General features: G+C 43.2%; 1 protein-coding gene across 1 annotated transcript in view; it reads right to left on the bottom strand.

The window, feature by feature from the left end:
• Window positions 1–1,457: 1,457 nt before the first annotated feature.
• Window positions 1,458–20,355, bottom strand: part of LOC113099746 (NACHT, LRR and PYD domains-containing protein 12-like) — a 32,549-nt gene continuing 13,651 nt past the window's right edge. Inside the window, exons 2-8 of the mRNA XM_026264679.1 lie at window positions 12,739–12,919; window positions 11,880–11,996; window positions 4,765–6,585; window positions 4,477–4,650; window positions 3,035–3,208; window positions 2,517–2,563; window positions 1,458–2,433 (exon numbers count right to left, since the gene is read on the bottom strand). Of these exons, the coding sequence (XP_026120464.1) occupies window positions 1,904–2,433; window positions 2,517–2,563; window positions 3,035–3,208; window positions 4,477–4,650; window positions 4,765–6,585; window positions 11,880–11,996; window positions 12,739–12,755 (2,880 nt within the window). The 5' untranslated portion in view covers window positions 12,756–12,919 and the 3' untranslated portion in view covers window positions 1,458–1,903. The remainder of the gene's footprint in view (window positions 2,434–2,516; window positions 2,564–3,034; window positions 3,209–4,476; window positions 4,651–4,764; window positions 6,586–11,879; window positions 11,997–12,738; window positions 12,920–20,355) is intronic.

The raw sequence follows: 20,355 nt of genomic DNA, 5'->3' as shown, positions 1-20,355 counted from the left end.
CTACACTGAAAACAGATGAACTGCAAGTGACCATAATTGTTACAGTAAAAACACAATGTGTTTAAACTAAATTACAGTAGTTATAAAACTTAGGAAAACAGAGAAGACAGTTGGAGAATTTGATTGGAATATTTTCGTTTGTGGGGTCGGAGTCATAATACCCAATTTTCTCTTATTAAATTTGGATAAGACAGAGATAGTAATTATTGGACCAAAAAACAGTACACGGAATCTTGTAGATTACAATTTGCAACTAGACGGATACATTGTTACTTACATGCTATAGAATACAGAAATATGTGCCCATTACCTGAGTATAAGGGGTTTGAGCCTTCAGGACTGGTTGTGAGGAAGGAAGGTGGCAAGGCAGTGCATGTAGCGTTAAGCGTGGCCAGAAAAACCTCATCCAGTGTGGATAAGTGGTAATATCAACTATCACAGGAGCAGGTGATTGCAGTTCCAGCTGCAAGGGCATCGCTCAGTTCAGCCTCTTCAGTTTTATTTTTGATGTTCCCCAGTGTTTTCCCATGACAACCCACATGCCAAATGATTCATTGAGGTTCATTAGTCTTCATTTGGTGCATTAATTTGTTGTGATCTTATAAATTGAACCATAAAGGGTGTTCTCCTTCATCATATATCAATACTGAACACATTCTCATCATATCTAATGAAAAAAATAGTCCTTCTCAGGAATAAATATGTCATTGTTTTTCACCTTCTGTCCATGCAGCTAAATTATCAACATATGTTTACACATTGTATGTTTTCAAAGGGAAACAATGCATAGAAAGAACACAGCAATACTGAGATGTTGCACCTTCATAGACCAAACAGCAGTGATCTCTATGTGCTCTCTTCCATTTCCTTGAATCCCTCAGCATTAACCCCATAAGTGCAAAATAAATATAAAATAGATAATTACAACCATATACAGTTACACTGCAGCACTACAGTACTATAGTTAATAATAAATGTCAAATCTAATTATTTGTAATCATGTTAGTTGAAATAATGTCAGAAAGACAACACTGTGACAGTTTGCTATCATGGCATGCAATAACAGAAACTTGCTTCAAAATGAAATTTTGCATCTTGAAACAAATTTAATAAATTCCTCCATAGTTGTAGTTGAATCATAGCCATATACAGCAGGATGAAACTGCCTGTGGCCTGCTGAAGCAATGATGGCATCTATAGTAGCATTTATATAAGATCACAACAAATTAATGCACCAAATGAAGAATAATGAACCTCCACTGACTCTTACACAACAAGAGATGATGCTGATGCAGTAGAGTACAGGTCAAAACCCTCAAACCATTCAGAAAATAAGTGACAAAAATCAAACAGCAAAACGATTAAATTAAGTTTTACAATTTTATTTGTTATGAATATGAATATTTCCTCGTTTGACACTTCATTAAAATTGTCTGTGATACAATTGTGAATTTTCTTTTAGTTGCACTTATGGAAGTTGTCCTCTATAGCTTGATGAAGGGGACCCTAATGCACTGAAGACAACTTTTTTTCTCACAGTTTTTAGTCAAACACAGCCAAGAAATTCCTACAGCTTCAAACTCACAGTACTCTATATTTAATTGATGATTATTGAAATCCATGTGTACTGTACATATATAATTTTATCCATTCATTTTCTTTTAATTGTGACATAACTGCAACTTTATATTACAATCTGACTTCATCTCACAACCCAACTTCATACATTACAATGTGACTACAGCTTACATTTGCAGCTTCATGTCTTGCAATTGTGACTATGTAATAATTGTGAGACTGAAAGTTGCCAATGCAAAATATACAATTGCAAATACCTTTTAATTGTTTTTCTCTGATGTGAAAATGGGCTTCTGTATGTGTCTGTGGTTCTTCAAAAGAGTTGTCAAATCTGACACAAAGACACTGAAGATTCGGGATAAACCCCAAATCCAGCGTAGAGGGGTTCAGTGAATGTGGTGTTGAATGTGTATAAGTGTGTGAATGTGTGTGTGTCAGAGACACTGTAGAAGGACAGAGTGCCTGCCGACACATCTACATACACTCCTACTCTATTAGAGCGGGCTGAAGGGCCAATTACATCAGTGCTATTATTATTGTACCAGACAGAATAAGTCATATCAGAACAATTCAAACTCCAGGACTTTTCATTGAATCCAAAAGAACAGTCAATCCCACCTTTCCTGTCGATTCCTTTATATGTAATCGCTACATTACCTGAGCCTTCCCATTTAACCTCCCAGTAACAGCGCCCAGTCAGACTCTCTTTACACATAACCTGCTCCTGTTGTGCAAATCTGTCTGGATGATCAGGATACTGCTGATGATCTTTCACATATTTTGTTTCTTTATAGTTTTCAGACAGGATGAGTTGAGTGTGTGCTGTGTTTGGATCCAGTGTGAGATCACAGGCATCTGAACACAAGAAGAGATATTACATCATCTATGACATCATAAAATATGCACAGGTGTGTGTGTGTGTGTGTGTGAGGACTTACATTTTCTCAGTCCTGGTCTGATTCTGAAATGTCCCTCATGGTCAAAACTGAAGAGAGACAAACACACACACACACACACACACACTGATCATCAAAAAAAATTATATATATATATATATATATATATATATATATATATATATATATATATATATATATATATGGTACAGTATGAAGAAAGACATAAAATACAAATGTTGTAGTTATTTTGTCTTTCCTCATTAGTCCCTCACTATTCTCACCTTGATCTTGGTTATTGAGTTATTTTGCGAATTTAAGCCCCAGTGTTTGCTGTGTTGCTTTGTACATATATGCTTGTTTTCTTGAATCTCACTACACAAAGTTTCATGCCATCTGTTGTGTTCTTTTCACAAGCAACACTCAAACTAAACAACACAATGCTAATGAGATGCACAAACAAAAAGGCCTTTGGTCAAGAGGCAAAAAAGTGGTGTGTGGTTTCTGTGTGACCTAAGACCACTCTAAGTTGACCCAAATTGCGTAACTGCCTGACATACTTGAGTATCTGCAGTTTATAATTTGGATCCTCTAGTTTGTGTTTGAGTAGCTGTACTCCCGATGGTCCTGGGTGATTGTAGCTCAGATCCAGCTCTCTCAGGTGTGAGGGGTTTGAACTCAGGGCTGAAGACAAATAACCACAGCCTTCCTCTGTCACCATACAGCCAGACAACCTATAAACTCACAAAACAGTCTGATAAAAAGGGAAACTCATGTCCATCTGTTAATGTATCTAAATCCACAAAAAATATCCTCATTACAACAATGTTTGAATGTATGCTTTAATGAGAAAATCTAGTCCACCATATTTTTTGCCTTTTGGTTTTTGAAGTAAACAGAGTGGAACTTATGGAACCCCATCAAACAGTGTTAGTACCACTATTAGTGCTAAAACATCTTTTTTTTTTCCACACCTCAGTATCTCCAGCTGACAGTTTGTCCAGCTGACAGTATGTCAGGCAGTTCAATCCATCAGAGAGCAGCTTCACTCCTAATAATAATAATGTTGTAGTTATTTTGTCTTTCCTCATTAGTCCCTCACTATTCTCACCTTGATCTTGGTTATTGAGTTATTTTGCGAATTTAAGCCCCAGTGTTTGCTGTGTTGCTTTGTACATATATGCTTGTTTTCTTGAATCTCACTACACAAAGTTTCATGCCATCTGTTGTGTTCTTTTCACAAGCAACACTCAAACTAAACAACACAATGCTAATGAGATGCACAAACAAAAAGGCCTTTGGTCAAGAGGCAAAAAAGTGGTGTGTGGTTTCTGTGTGACCTAAGACCACTCTAAGTTGACCCAAATTGCGTAACTGCCTGACATACTTGAGTATCTGCAGTTTATAATTTGGATCCTCCACTTTGTGTTTGAGTAGTTGTACATATATGCTTGTTTTCAAATAACCACAGCCTTCCTCTGTCACCATACAGCCAGACACCCTATAAACTCACAAAACAGTCTGATAAAAAAGGGAAACTCATGTCCATCTGTTAATGTATCTAAATCCACAAAAAATATCCTCATTACAACAATGTTTGAACGTATGCTTTAATGAGAAAATCTAGTCCACCATATTTTTTGCCTTTTGGTTTTTGAAGTAAACAGAGTGGAACTTATGAAACCCCATCAAACAGTGTTAGTACCACTATTAGTGCTAAAACATCAATTTTTTTTCCACACCTCAGTATCTAAAGCTGACAGTTTGGACTCTTCAATCCATCAGAGAGCAGCTTCACTCCTAATAATAAAAATGTTGTAGTTATTTTGTCTTTCCTCATTAGTCCCTCACTATTCTCACCTTGATCTTGGTTATTGAGTTATTTTGCGAATTTAAGCCCCAGTGTTTGCTGTGTTGCTTTGTACATATATGCTTGTTTTCTTGAATCTCACTACACAAAGTTTCATGCCATCTGAGAGCAGCTTCACAAACACAAACACACCTCAGTATCTCCAGCTGACAGTTTGGACTCTTCAATCCATCAGAGAGCAGCTTCACTCCTGAGTCCTGCAGGTCATTGTTACTCAGATCCAGCTCTCTCAGGACAACGTTTGAGGATTTTAAAGATGAAGCTACAATTTCACAATCCTGAGCAGTAGGATTACAGCCTGCAAGACTAAAATAGATTAAAACAAATGAAAAATAAATTATTAACCTCACTGTACAACTGGCATTTCAATAATATTAGCTTAATTCCGCTAAAAGACACTAAATGTGATTAAACACTCACAGAACTTTTCTGCAGTTGATCACAGCTGGTATCAGTCTTCTTCTTCCCTCATCTGATGTGTTGTATTTCTTGAGGTCCAGCTCATCCAGCGGCTCCTCTGACATCTGAAGCATGTAGGCGATTGTTGAGCAGTGAGCAGGAGAGAGTTTCTTCTCTGAGTGTTTGTCTGATTTCACAAACTCCTGAATCTCTCTGGACAGAGTCTGATCTTTCACTTCCAGCAGACAGAGAAACAGATTGATGGATCTTTCAGTGGAGAGTTCATGTCCATCTTTGATCTTCTCTTTAATGTACTGTGTGGTTCTCCCGATGCTCTCTGAGCTGTTCTCTGTGTGTGTCAGTAGATCCTGTAAGAGTCTCTGATTGGACTCTAGTGAGACGCCCAACAGGAACCGCAGGAACAGATCGAGCTGTCCATTCACACTCTCTAGAGCTTTATCTACTGCATCTCTATGCAGATTATGCATTATATCACAAAACTGCAATGTATCTTTATGCATTATTACATAATGGTAAAACACGTATAATGCAGCGAGAAACTCCTGAACACTTAAATGAATGAAGCTGTAGACTTTACTCTGATGAACCACAGATTCCACATTAAAGATCTCAGTGCAAATCCCAGAATACACTGAGGCATCAGTGATGTGTATGCCACTCTCAATCAGGTCCTCCTCATAGAACATCACATTACCCTTCATCAGCTCTTTGAAAGCCACTTCAGCAAGTTTCACAATCACTTCTCTGTTGGACTGCAGGAGTTTCTCTGGATCTCTCTCTTCATACTTCTGGTTCCTCATATTGATCTGAATCAGCAAGAAGTGGATGTACATTTCAGTCAGAGTTTGAGGGATTTCTGCACTCAGATCTTCTTCCAGGAGCTTCTGAAGCACAGTGGATGAGATCCAGCAGAAGACGGGGATGTGGCACATGATGTGGAGGCTTCTTGCTCTTCTGATGTGTGAGATGATTCTGCTGGCTTGATGCTCATCACTGATTCTCTTCCTGAAATATTCCTCCTTCTGAGGCTCAGTGAATCCCTGAATTTCTGTCAGACGGTGGATGTATTCGGAGGGGATCTGATTGGCTGCTGCTGGTCTGGAGGTGATCCAGATGAGAGCAGAGGGAAGCAGCTCTCCTTTCATGAGGTTTGACATCAACACAGCCACTGATGAAGTCTCAGTCACATCACAAACTTTCTGAACACCTGAAAACATCAGTGTGATTCTGCTTTCATCCAGACCATCAAAGATGAACACAACTTTACACTCCTCATAAATCTGTGAGTCCAGATCTTGAAGTTCAGGATGAAAGTCTAGCAGAAGTCGTTGAAGACTGTACTGATGATCTCGGATCAAGTTTAGCTCTCGAAATGGAAGTACAAACATGAAATCTACATCCTGATTGGCTTTTCCCTCGGCCCAGTCCAAAATGAACTTCTGCACAGAGACAGTTTTTCCGATTCCAGCGATGCCTTTAGTAAGAACAGTCTTGATCTGCTCTTTCTCCTCACATCCTGGTTCAACTGAGGCTTTAAAGATGTCATTGCAGTCGATTGGAGGGTCTTGTGAGTGTTTTGTTCGAGCTGTTTTCTCCATCTGTAAAACCTCATGTGCTTCATTCACTCCTTCTCTCTCTCTCTGTATGATGAAGAGCTGTGTGTAGATTCTGTTCAGCAGGGTTTCATTCTCTTGGAATTTGTTTCCCTCAAATAATCTCTCATACTTTTTCTTCATGCTGGTCTTGTGCTGGTCTTTGACTCTTTGCAGGTCTCCAGTCTCCAGTGTGTGTTTCTGTAGGTCTGCTTTAGTTCTTTCATGTCTGGTGTGGGTTTGAGAGTGGGATGTAGAAGATGATCTGATGGCATCGGTGCCATGCATTTTTCCCCTGCAAAAAAGACAATTCAGCTTAGATCAGCGATGCTTAAAAGACCACTTGATATGCATTCCACCCTGAGATATGAAAATGCATTATGGGTAATGCAAGATGAATATGTTCAAAAGCAGGCTTTTATATAAAAGTATGTTCATTAATTGAGAAAGATCTATAATTATTATAAGCTGACACAGGGTTTAGAATATTGAATATGATTATTAAGTACTGTCACGGGGTGAAGAATCACTCGACAAGAGGTGTGTGAATTAAATGCCCCGGAGGGTGGGTTTATTGATAAGTGAAGGGTGCCTGGTGAAGTGTCCTGATCCACTTTCTGCTGGTTGGTGCTTCCCGTGTGCTCTCCGTGCTCTTCTGTGCCAATCAAGGTGAAAGTGGGTGTCCTGACATGCTCCAAAGTGTGTGGGCTGTCGGTCACTCGCTGCTTTCTGTGAAGGAAGGAGAGTGGGATTAGACCAGTGTTGCATTCGGTTCGAGAACCTCTTCTGAGTGAAACATGTGCTCCTTTTAAATGTGCTGGCTGATGGGGAGCAGCTGTGACTGATCAGCCGGTGACGAGGACAGGCAGGTGTTTTGTTTTGGTTTCCAGAGCGACGCTGATTCCTCTGGGAGTGCTCGTCACCCCCCCCCCCCCCAAGCGTCATTCTGGTCCTGCGAAGACATGTAGAAAGTAGGGGTGAAATTAGGGGAGGGTGGGGAATGACCCCTGACAGACCTGCATAAGCTGTCCAGATCCGGGAGAGGCCATCGGCGTTCGCGTTGGCGGCCCCAGCTCGATGGCGGACTTCGATGTGGAAGTCCTGGAGCGCTAGGAACCAGCGAGTCACCCTGGCGTTGGTGTCCTTGGCGCGGGCCATCCACTGTAGGGGCGCGTGGTCAGTTACCAGGGTGAACTTGCAGCCCAGGAGGTATTACCGGAGCTCCAGGACTTCCCACCTGATGGCCAGGGCTTCCTTCTCCACGGCGGCGTACTTCCTCTCGGCGGGGGACAGCTTCCTGCTGATGTAGATGATCGGATGCTCCTCACCTTCCTGGATTTGGGAGAGGACCGCTCCTAGTCCTGTGTCGGAAGCATCCGTCTGCAGCAGGAAGGGGCAGCTAAAGTCCGGGGCGCGGAGTACCGGCGAGGACGTGAGTGCTGCTTTCACCTGGGAGAAGGCTTCTTCCGCCGACGGGGTCCAGCATACTTTCTCCGGCTGCCCCTTCCTGGTCAGGTCTGCCAGGGGGGCGGTTAAAGAGGAGAAGTTGGGGATAAAACAACGGTAATACCTCGCCAACCCCAAGAAGGCTCGCAATCTACATCCTCGGGTCTTGGTGTGGCGTGGATGGCCTCAACTTTCTTGTCTTGCAGCCGGATGAGTCCTCGGCCGACTTGGTAGCCCAGGTACTTGGCCTCAGAGAGCGCTAGGTGGCATTTGCGGGGGTTGGCGGTAAGTCCAGCCCGCCGGAGCTCCGAAAGCACCCTCCGCAGACGATCCAGATGTTCGTACCACGCCTCGGAGTGGACCACGACGTCATCCAGGTAGGCGGCCGCGTAAGCTTGGTGAGGCAGCAGGAGGATGTCCATCATCCGCTGGAACGTCGCGGGGGCCCCATGTAGGCCGAAGGGAAGGGTCCGGTACTGCCAGTGGCCACTGGGGGTGGAGAAGGCGGTTTTCGGCTTGGCGGCCTTGGAGTGCGGTACCTGCCAATAGGTGAGGTCTAGGGTGCTGATATACCGGGCCCTTCCTAGCCGGTCCAGCAGTTCGTCCACCCGAGGCATGGGGTACCCGTCGAATTCGGAGACTTCGTTCAGGCGGCGGAAGTCGTTACAAAAGCTGAGGGTGCCATCCGGCTTTGGGACCATCACAATGGGGCTGGACCATGGACTCCGGGATGGTTCTATTACCCCCAACTTTAGCATCTGTTGGACCTCTTCCTCAATAGCCTGCCGACGAGCCTCCGGGACTCGGTAGGGCCGTTGCCTAACAATGACTCCTGGGGGCGTCCGGATATGATGTTGAATCACGTTGGTCTGCCCGGGCTGAGAGGAGAACACATCCTGGAACTGACTGACCAGGTGCTGCAGCTCCGTCTTCTGGGCAGCCGAAAGGTGGGGGTTGACATCCACAACCACGGGCTCGGTAAAGCTCAGGGCAGCTACTTGGTCCCGGGTCCCCACCCATTTCTTTAGGAGGTTGATGTGGTAGAGTTGCTCCGCCTGCCGTCGTCCCGGCTGTCTCAGGCGGTAAGTGACCGGTCCAATCCTCTCCACGACCGAGTAGGGTCCCTTCCAGGAGGCCAGAAATTTGCAGGCGGAGCTGGGGACCAGGACCATGACGCGGTCTCCCGGTTGGAACTCCCGTGGTTGGGCTGCCCGGTCATAATGACGTTGCTGCGCCTGTCGGGCCCTGGTGAGGTGTTCCCGGACTAACGGCATCACTCGGTCGATCCGTTCCCTCATTTGCCGGACATGTTCGATGACGGTACGATGCGGGGCCGGCTGCTGCTCCCACGCTTCCCGGGCCACGTCCAAGAGGCCCCGGGGTTGACGGCCAAACAGGAGCTCGAAGGGGGTGAAGCCAGTTGAGGCCTGGGGAACTTCGCGGATCCCAAAGAGCACGTAGGGGATCATGAGGTCCCAATCCCGCTTGTCCTCCGCCGCCACACGTCTGAGCATTTGCTTGAGAGTTTGGTTAAATCTCTCTACGAGGCCATCAGTTTGGGGGTGATAAACAGTGGTCCTCAACTGCTTCACCCGCAGCAGCCGGCAGAGGTCAGCCATTAGCCGGGACATGAAGGGGGTTCCCTGGTCAGTCAGGATCTCCAAGGGGAGGCCGACTCGGCTGGCCAGCAGAAACAGCTCCTGGGCGATGGACTTCGCGGTGGCCTTCCGCAGGGGGACTGCTTCTGGGTACCGGGTGGCATAGTCGATGATGACCAGGATGTGCTCATGCCCTCGGGCAGACTTCGGCAACGGCCCCACTATGTCCATTCCAATCCGCTCGAAGGGCACCTCGATGATAGGCAGCGGGATGAGCGGGCTGGGGGGAGGAGTCCTGGGCGACGTAGCCTGACAGGTCGGGCAGGCTTGGCAGAACCGCTTTACCTCGGCGTCCAGGCCCGGCCAATGGAAGCGGTCGCGGATGTGTTGAGCAGTATTGGCTGCCGCGAGGTGTCCTGCCATGGGGTGGGAATGGGCCAGCTCTAGAATGGTCTCGGTCTTGGCTCGAGGCACAACTAGTAACTTTTTCTCCTCCCCCCTACGCTGGGCGACACAATACAGCAGGCCATTCTCTACAACAAAATGTGGGAGAGGGTGGGGCTGGGGGAGGACGTCCTCTCCATCCACGACTCGCACCTGGCTCCAACAGTGCTTGAGTCGGTCGTCCTCCCGCTGTTCCTTGGCGAAAGAGCCCCCTCCAGCGGCCTGTTGGTAGACATCATAAAACAGATTAGTGGACTGGGAGGGGGCCTCACCTTCTCTCCCACTGTCGGAGACGAGCAGGGCCGGTCGGCGGCAGGGTCCAGGCGGCCGCCTTGGTCTTCGACGGTTGGGACTGGCAGGCTGAGTGGCGGCGGACAGCAGCTTCTCGAAGCCGGGCCAATCCCTTCCGAGCAGTACGGCCACCGGCAGGTCCTTCACCAGGCCTACCTCCACCGGCCAGGTGCCCTGGGGGGAAGAAATGACCATCTCACGGGCCGGTACTTGGCGAGTGTCTCCGTGCACACAGGTTATCGGTAGGAAGTTTTTCCGTCCACTTCAAGGGGCGCACAGTCGCGACTGGATGAGGGTGACCGCACTGCCTGAGTCCAATAGGGCCCGGAACCGTCTTCCATCCACCTTCACCTCTGCTTCGGGGGCTCCCGCCGGCACCCGTTGGTGAAGGATGCAGCCTGCCAGCCAGGCTCGCGGAGGCGACGGTGGTTCTGCACTGGGCATGGGCTCATCTTGCGGTGGGGGAACCGTCGGCCTGCTGACTGGTCGCGCAGTGCCTTCGAGCGGGCGTCGCTCCTGCACCACCCTCCGGGGGAATGGCGGCAGCCGGTCCCCTGCCCCGCTGTGATGGACAGCATCCGCCAGCGATCGACCACCACTCATTCCGCTACCTGCGTTGGGGTGGGGTTTCCTGCCGACAGCCAGTGCTGGGCGATGCGGCTGAGTTCGGCCGCCTGGGCACGGGCTGGCACCCGGGGCTTGTATTCCCACTCGTGGAACTGCTGGGCGGCGCTCACGGGGGAGAGGCCCAGCCTCGCCAGGATCTCTCGCTTCACTTCGATATAACTGTCGGCACTCGTCAGGGGGAGCGAGAAGTAAGCCCTCTGTGCTTCACCGGTGAGGAGGGGTGCCAGCGCCCGTGCCCACTCGTCCTCTGGCCATCCCTCTCGGTGGGCGGTGTTTTCAAAGACCTGAAGGAAGGCTTCCACATCGTCATCGGCCGTCATCTTAGGTAACAGACGGGTGGCTTGTGCCCGAGGCTCAGGTAGCAGAACGCGCTGGGCCGCGGCTGCCCGGACGGCGGCGAGTTCATTCTCCGTCCTGCCCAGGCGAGTGGCGAGGTGTTCCGCTATTTGCTGCTGGCGGATGCTTACTTCAGCGAGGCGTTGTAAGACGTCCTCCATCGCGGGGGCGCGCGTGCCGCCTTCCTTGGTGAAAGGAAAAAAAATTAGGCGTTGGGGCGGTGATCTTGTCGGTGATTCCTCACTGTTCTGCCTGCATTCTCCACCACTGTCACGGGGTGAAGAATCACTCGACAAGAGGTGTGTGAATTAAATGCCCCGGAGGGTGGGTTTATTGATAAGTGAAGGGTGACTGGTGAAGTGTCCTGATCCGCTTTCTGCTGGTTGGTGCTTCCCGTGTGCTCTCCGTGCTCTTCTGTGGCAATCAAGGTGAAAGTGGGTGTCCTGACATGCTCCAAAGTGTGTGGGCTGTCGGTCACTCGCTGCTTTCTGTGAAGGAAGGAGAGGGGGATTAGACCAGTGTTGCATTCGGTTCGAGAACCTCTTCTGAGTGAAACGTGCTCCTTTTAAATGAGCTGGCTGATGGGGAGCAGCTGTGACCGATCAGCCGGTGACGAGGACGTGCAGGTGTTTTGTTTTGGTTTCCAGGGCGACGCTGATTCCTCTGGGAGTGCTCGTCACAGTACATATTTTGATTAACCTATTTTAATTTGATTAACCCATTTTTATTAACTAAATCTGAGATGCACAATATAAAGTAGCAAGTAAATGTTTATACTAACAGAGAGTCAGAAGTCACTCCTGAATCATCGAATACTGGGGGGGTTTCCATAGATGTGTCACTCTTCAAAGATACACTGCTGGGTTCTGGAGATCTCTGTTTCTTCCTCCCTGTGATGCTGATAAACAACAAACAAAACTTAAAGGAGTAGTCCACATTCATAATAGGAAAAAAATACTATGGAAGTCAGTGGTGCTCATTAACTGTTCAGATCCCAAACTCATAAGGGTTTGGAACACATGGGGAGTGAGTAAATGATGACATAATTTTCATTCTGAAAGTGAACTACTTAAATTTTTCACAAACATACTGTATAGTTTAATGCACTACAAAGTTATATTTACATGTATTAACTTGGGATGAAGTTTAGGAGTTACTTTGCAAGGCTATAAGAATAAACATCCATTTGAGCCAAAACTGAAGCACACTTTAGGATAAAAGCATCTGACAAATGTGAAAGGGGCTAGTGTCTTTTGACTAGTGACAAATGTAAAAGTGCCTCATGGATGTTACTTTTCACAGACACTGCTGGGTTCTGGAGACTCTGATTGCTGTCTTTTCTTCCTGCTACTGACACTAGACAAATACAACGTCATTTTAGACCAACCTGCATTGAATCTGACATTTATTAATTCAACAGATGTTTTTATTCAAATTCAGAATTGTATTCTAAGCAAGCCGTAGCAAAGTGCTATAAAACACAATTCCAATATTATTTTGAGAAAAACATAGATAGATAGATAGATAGATAGATAGATAGATAGATAGATAGATAGATAGATAGATAGATGTTCAGGCATCTTTGTTGCTAAGACGTGAATAAAAATGTCTGCCAAATGCTACAATTGTGAATGTCTTACTTGGGGTCAGAGGTCATTTCTACTTCGCCTGAAGGCAGGGGGCTGACTCTTTGTGGGTTGATCACAGCTTATTTTAGAGGAAATGTCCTCCTCTCTCTTAAATTGTTGACAAATTTTAAAGGGAAATGTCCTAATCTTCTGTCTCTTCATGTCCTTTCATCTGTCAAAGAGTGTTGGAAACCTAGTTTAAAAGATATAGCAGTGACTGTAGGATTTTGAGATACATCTTTTCACACTGAGGACAATTGAGGCACTCAAACACAACTATTATAAAAGTTTCAAACATTCACTGATGCTCCAGAAGGAAACAAGATGCATTAAGAGCTTTTGAACACAATGAAGACGCCCAAACAAGGGACTCATGCACAATCATCACAAAACAGAAAGACAGTCTGTGATCATCCAGGTTACCACACACAGCATTAAGAACCAAGGGTTCCCAAACATTTGAATGAGGTTATTTCAATAATTTCCGCAATTTATTTGTGTCATGGACTAAATGTACACTTAACACAATAGTGTTCCTGTGGCTCAGTGGTAGAGCATTGTGTTAACAATGCAAAAAGTTGTGGGTTGTAGCCTGAATGCACTGTAAGTCACTTAATAAGGATAAAAGTGCCTTTTAAATGCATAAATATAATATCTGTTATGTACAATATCTTACTTAGGACAGTACTACATGAAAATAACATGCATTTAGTATAATCTCTCTTATTTTGTTAAAATTATTCACATTTTCACATATTCTGCAAGGGGCTCCCAAACTTTCACATGCCACTGTACATTACAAATATAGAATGTTTGAGGAAAATCATACCCTTTAAAAACGTTTCTCTAATGTCAAGAAAACTAGACATTTTTATGTTTCCAGAATCAACACTGAATATATTGGGCATAGAGCATCATCACACTTCGTTCATCACACTAGAGCAGCTGTGATGTAGGTGACAGCCCTACTGAAAAACAAAAACAAAAAACTTTGACTCATCACAGAAATTGTTATTGGTTTCCACTACAAAAACCATCACAAACCATAATAATAACTCTTTACATTTACACAGCACTTTTCTGGATGCTCAAAGCACTTTACATAGAAGGGGGATTTACCTCAAGCAACACCAGTGTGCAGCAATCACTTGGATGATACAACGGCAGCCATATTGCACCAGAACGCCTACCACACACCATCTTACTGGTGGAGAGAAGACACAGTGATTAAGCCAATCAGCAGATATGTGGATGATCAGAGGCCAATGGGCGAAATTTGTCAGGATGCTGGGGTTACACCTCTACTCTTTTTCGAAAGACATACTGGTATTTTTAATGACCACAGAGAGATCTTTATCTTACTTTCACTCTCTGTTGTTTAAAGTGATAAACTATAACTTAATTCCCACCATATTTCTGATATTATCTATCAATCAAATCTGAATTAATAAAATTAATTTGACCGTTCACTTTCATTTTAAATCCGTGAGTGTAGTGCACCTGCATTGCGTTAGCACTCGTTAGCATGTCATTAGCGTTTCCATTAGTGCCTATAGCAGTTTTCTTTTCAAGCACGGTGAGTGATGGCTTCTGCTGCTATTGTTATTTGCACCTCTTGCCACATGTACAGTTTATCTATCTCTGTCGGTGATGAGCAGAGGTGTAAAGTCCAGGGGTCAGAAAGTAAAAGTCCTGCCATATTTTTGCTCTACCCATGAACTCAGCAGCTGATTTCACCAGAGGAGGAAGTCACAAACGGGTCTTGAGTCAAATCCAAAGTCCTCAAAGAGTTAGTCAATGAGATGATAAAGTGACAAAGAGGGCTTTTACACTGGGCTCGTTTGCTGCAGTCCGATCCCGACCGCAATTGTTCCAGGCGCCGCCCGCAACGTTGGTCTGCGTTCACACTGAGGGGGCATTCACACTGGCAGTTTAGTGTGGAACAGGGCACAATTTGCATGAAAAATTGCTAATGTGAACACTGTAGTGATGTGTCATTCGTGAACGAATCGTTCTTTTTGAAAGAATCTTTTAGGTGAACGAATCGTTCTCGTTCAAGTAATCCACTGACTCATATTTCTCGTTCAGTGAAGTTCCTCCCTCCACAGCAGCGCGGCGCTATAAGCAGCGCATGCGCAGCTCGGTGAACCGGGTAACTTAACCATTTCATCCTGTCAAAGAATTACTCAACCTCGAGCCAATAGCCTTCGAGTATGAGATGTGACAGAGCATGTGATTTGTTGAATGTAGTGAACGAATACGCCCTTCAATGAACGAGTTTCATATGAGTCTGAACTAGATCTAGAGATCTTATCATTCGTGAATGAAATGACTGAACTGAAACACATGTCATTTGTGAACGAGCTGAATGAACGGATACATGTCGTTCGTGAATGAAATGAACTGTTACATAGCTTATCTCGTTCGTGAACGTAATGAATGAGAGTAAACTGGGTTAGTCTGCCATTTAGCATGTCAATCTCTGAAAATTCAAAGGTACAGTACTGTGCACATACGCTTGTTTTGATATTTAGCAACTCCACGTTTAATCCCCGATTTATGAATGTGAATATATAATATACAAACTGTCTGACCAAACAATTAAAATGCTAATTAGGCAAGAAAACCTTGTGCTTTGATCATCTAAACAACTTAATTAGACTTTATATATTGAATGCGATTATACACACATTTTAATAAAGCCAGATCAGTTTTTGTAACAAGTGAATACGTTCGTTGACTAAATACATAACATGTAATACATTCTTTTTTTGCCACCTGCTGGCATATTTTGTGTAATACGAAGAAATGATAACTGAACGAATCAGTGAACGATTCTGAACGAATCATTTTGGTGAACGAACTGAAAATGAACGAATCTCTAGAAAGAATCATAATTTCCACCACTAGAACACTGTCATTAGACCCTGGTGTGAACCGACCCGAGACTACCTGGAGAAGGTGGTCTGAGTTTGGTTGCTCCCGAACTGTGTTGCAGTTCGCGTGAATGTGCAAGCAACACGGACACGGGTGCAAACTTGTTCAGAAAGTAAAGTATCCCGCGCATGTGTAACACTGTCGATATCCTTGTTTCCTCAACACACGAGAGAGCCGAGGTTGATTCCATACACTCCTAAAAGTAAAAATTTAATTAATTAATTTAATAATTAAAATTAAATATTATGCTGTGTGTAATAGCACCAAAAATGCAATTATAAAAAAATTATAACTATGCTCAGTCAGTTGCATTTTCCATGTGTGTTTGCGATTACGTAAGGTGACTGTAAACGTACCTGGACTTGATACAATTATTGAGTGTGCAGACCAACATTACAGGCAGCTCCGGGAACAATCGGGCTCAGGCTCGGACCACAGCAAACAAGCCCAGTGTAAAACTCTCTCAATCGTATCAAACCCAGTTGTGTTTGCAGTCACCTTACGTGATCGCAAACGCACACGGAAAACGCATGGAGAACACAACGTGACTGAGAATAGTTGTAATTTTTATTTTTATTTGGTGATATTATGCACAGCATAATAATTAATTTTAGTTTTAGGAGTGTGTTGAATCAACCTCAGTTCTCTTGTGTGTTGAGGAAACAAGGATATCGACAGTGTTACGCATGCATACAGTGTTCGAATTGTGTCAAAGCTCTTGGGGACCCCCAACCCTCCCCACCCCAAAAAACAACAACTAATAATACATAATTGTATTTATTTATTTCATACAATTATATAATTTCATATTTACTTTGTTTGTTTCAGAACATGTTTTTGTAGCTGAGCATTTACTATATGTAAAATTAAATTAAAATCTGTATACATTGAACAGTGCACATGTATGCATTTTATTTAATTAAAAAACGAATTTATCTTGAATGTAGTTACATAACCCTTTCATATTTTCTAGCGGAAGTTGTCATAGCTGGATAAACTTCTATAGTGGTAAATGAGAGACTACATTAAATATATGTTTTGTCACAATAGTGTTTCTACAAGAGGGAAAAATTTGAAAGAATTTGATACAATTACGGTGATGATGACCATTTATAAATTTCGATCTCTTGATTCACTATCAATTCATATGAATAGACCTAGTGTACTTACTTTTCTTGGGTTAAATTCACTATTTTCTTGCATGAATTAATATTCACTTGTGTGTGCTTATACAAGTATGCCTTTTTTAAATGTATCATTTGAAAATCTAGTGTTTGATCATGTCTAAATATTTATTCAAATGCAAAACTTAAAAAATAAATAAGCAGTTATGACCTGCAATACTCTTTTGAGCAACTGGACAAGATACATATATATTGAACTCCAAAACTACTTCCAAGATGGCAGCATGTCTCTCTGTCTGTGATAGATATTTGTTTGTTTATGGGAAAATAGCAAATTGATCATTTTATGAGCTTTTTTTACAATAAACTATAATGTAGAGTCGGTATTGGTCATACTCGACGGTTGTTTGATGACACAAATCCGTATAGTTTCGATCGGGTCTGATATCCTCAGTGTACTGGCATTGTGCTAACGCTAGCAGTGCTGTCTGCAAACACACGGTACCCATAAAACCCCAGTCTGAACCACCAAGCTGGCACGGAAATCTACCTAGAACTGCACTGCTTTTGGAGGATCTGTTTCATGCTGACTGGTCGGTGCCGGGAGCCTACTTATCTACTGGAGCTCGAGTGCAGACGTGTCACTGAGTTTGATGGGCTTGATCTCCCTACAATGAAGGAAAGTGCTTCTTTGTTCTTACTGCTGGTTTTTCAGATATAGCTTGATGTTATAGAGACGTCTGGTTTTGATTAAACTCTTTTACCCGCAGCATTGCTTCATTCACTGGGCTTCCTGTTTACAAGTGACAAAATGTAACATCATTGGTCGCTGCAGAGAAAACAGATAACCCATATTGGACTTCTTCATTGCTGACCTGAACTGTTTTATTATTTTTGTTCTGTTTCTTAAGCAATATTTTGTCTTTTATACGTCTGAGTGGTGCTACGGATATGGAGAGAAAGAAGTGGTTGCTCCTTGCCTCTCTCGGTTTTATTTTTTCATTGTCCTTATTTATCTCTGGGGATACCTATTACTGGAATGGATATTCCAGTCCAGCGTTCCCAATGTCATGTAAATCACAAAAGGGAACGTGTGCATTTGACTGTTCACTAAATGTCACATGTTGCCTATTCTTCCCTTCTGACACCGTTGACTTGGTTTGTTTGTCTAGTCTCATGACGTTATATGACAATTTTACCACTGTCTCTTGTGTGCTCCATGATGACTCCCATTTTAAAAGTAGAAGCAATGAATCGTACAAGAAATCAGTTAAGATAAAATGTCTAATTGCTTTATTACTGTTGATGTCAGGAAATGTGCAGCCAAACCCAGGCCCAGACACCCCTATAGGCTTTAACACCCCGGCAGAATTTAAAGAAAGATCAGGTCTTGGTTTCTTTCACTTGAATGTACACAGTCTTGTTCCTAAAATGGACATGTTGCGTATCTGGGCTCATTCTACAGATTCCGATGTAATTGTCTTGTCTGAAACCTGGTTAAGTAAATCGGTTTCAGATAAAGTAATCAATATAAGCGGTTATAATGTTTTTAGGACTGACCGCCCTAATAGAGGTGGGGGTGTAGCAATCTATATCAAAAATCAGTATCATGTTAATGTATTGCGGTCAATATCATTAGTTAAACAGTTTGAATTTTTAGCATTGGAGCTTGAAATCTCTAAATCACTTCGTATAACGGTCATTGGTTGTTACAGGACTCCTTCAGCTGTTAACGGTGCTCTGCCCTCCTTAATGCAACTCCTTTCGGATTTTAACTCTAAGGAATTAGTAGCCTTCGGAGACCTAAATTGGAATTGGTTACAACCAATATCTGATGACTTTAGAGCTAATTGTGATTCACTAAATCTCTTCCAGATTATTGACAGTCCCACACGGCCAAATTTTAAAAACCCGGAAAAATCATCTCTATTAGATGTAATTTTAACTAACGTTCCTCATAAGTATTCAACTGCTTCCATATTTGCAAACGACATCAGTGACCACTGTGTCATAGCTACAGTTAGAAATACTAAAATATCAAAAACCAAACCATGTATTATAGTCAAGCGTAATATGAAGCACTTCTCAGAACAAGACTTTCTTCATGATTTATCTAATTTTGACTGGGAAAAAATTTATAACAGTGCAGATGTTGATAGTGCCTGGAATCTCTTTCATGAAGGCTTTGTAAATATAATTAATAAGTACGCTCCTTTAAAGAAATACAGAGTTAAAGGCCGAAACAATGCTTGGTTTTCTCTGGATTTAGTAAAGATCCTCCATGACCGCAATGTGGCATGGGCAAAAGCCAGAAAATCTAATGAGAACTCTGACTGGCTGGTTTTTAGGCAGCTGCGCAATGCATGTACTCTCAAAATTAGAAAAGCCAAAGCCGATTATTTTCTTTCTCACACTACTCATAACCTGAATAACCCATCAAAATTTTGGAAAACTATCAAATCACTATCAGAAAACAGTAAAGGTCAGGAGCTTCCTTCAAGCGTTGTGATAGACTCTAAAACAATTACTGACAAAACCAAAATTCTTGATTGTTTCAATGAACATTTCATAGCCTCCAGATTTTTATTTGAGTCACTAAATACCCAACATAAGTGTTCCCCTATAGTGGAGACTGTTGGTTCCGAACCTTCTACTCAGTGTTTTAGTTTTAGTCCTATTGCAGTTTCAGACGTAGATAAAGCCCTCAAACACTTGGACACAACAAAATCTGCAGGCCCTGACAAATTGGATCCTTACTTTTTAAAGTTAGCAGCTAATTTTATTTCAATGCCTTTAACTAATATTTTTAATCGGTGCTTGAACACAAATGTCATTCCGTCCATCTGGAAAACAGCTTTTGTGGTTCCCCTGTTAAAAGGTGGTGACCCTGCTATATTAAATAACTATAGACCGATTTCTAAATTGTCTGTCCTGGCCAAGGTTTTAGAGTCTCTTGTCAGTGATCAATTAAAGAATTTTTTAGACAGCAAAAATGTTCTATCTGACTTTCAATCCGGTTTTAGAAAAAGGCATAGTACAACATCTGCAGCTCTTAAGGTTTTAAATGACTTCATTGAATCCATAGATAAAAAGCAGCATTGTGCAGCCCTTTTTATTGACCTTTCTAAGGCTTTTGATACAGTGGACCACACAGTGCTTAAGCACAGACTGTGGAGGGCAGGACTTTTTGAACAAACTGTAAGTTGGTTTGGTAATTACCTTACAGACAGAACTCAGTGTGTGCAGGCAGAGGGAAATACCTCTAGCTATCTCAAAATAACAAGAGGCGTGCCACAGGGATCAGTGCTGGGTCCACTGCTTTTCATTCTATATATAAATGACATGAATCATAACATATTGAAAGGAAATTTTCATTTTTATGCGGATGACACTGTACTGTATTGCTCAGCACCTACAGCAGTCCAGGCCCTCTCTCAATTACAATTTGATTTTAATATGCTTCAAAAAAACATTTATGATCTGAAACTTGTTTTAAATGCTGAAAAAACAAAAGTAATGTTTTTTTCAAATTCAAAATCTAAATTAAATCTGCCTTCAATCATTACTT

Source organism: Carassius auratus, unplaced genomic scaffold (genome assembly GCF_003368295.1).
Source record: "Carassius auratus strain Wakin unplaced genomic scaffold, ASM336829v1 scaf_tig00217029, whole genome shotgun sequence".
Lineage (NCBI taxonomy): Eukaryota > Metazoa > Chordata > Actinopteri > Cypriniformes > Cyprinidae > Carassius > Carassius auratus.
The sequence above is the reverse complement of the archived record's forward strand: the minus strand, read 5'-3'. Positions and strand labels throughout refer to the sequence as shown.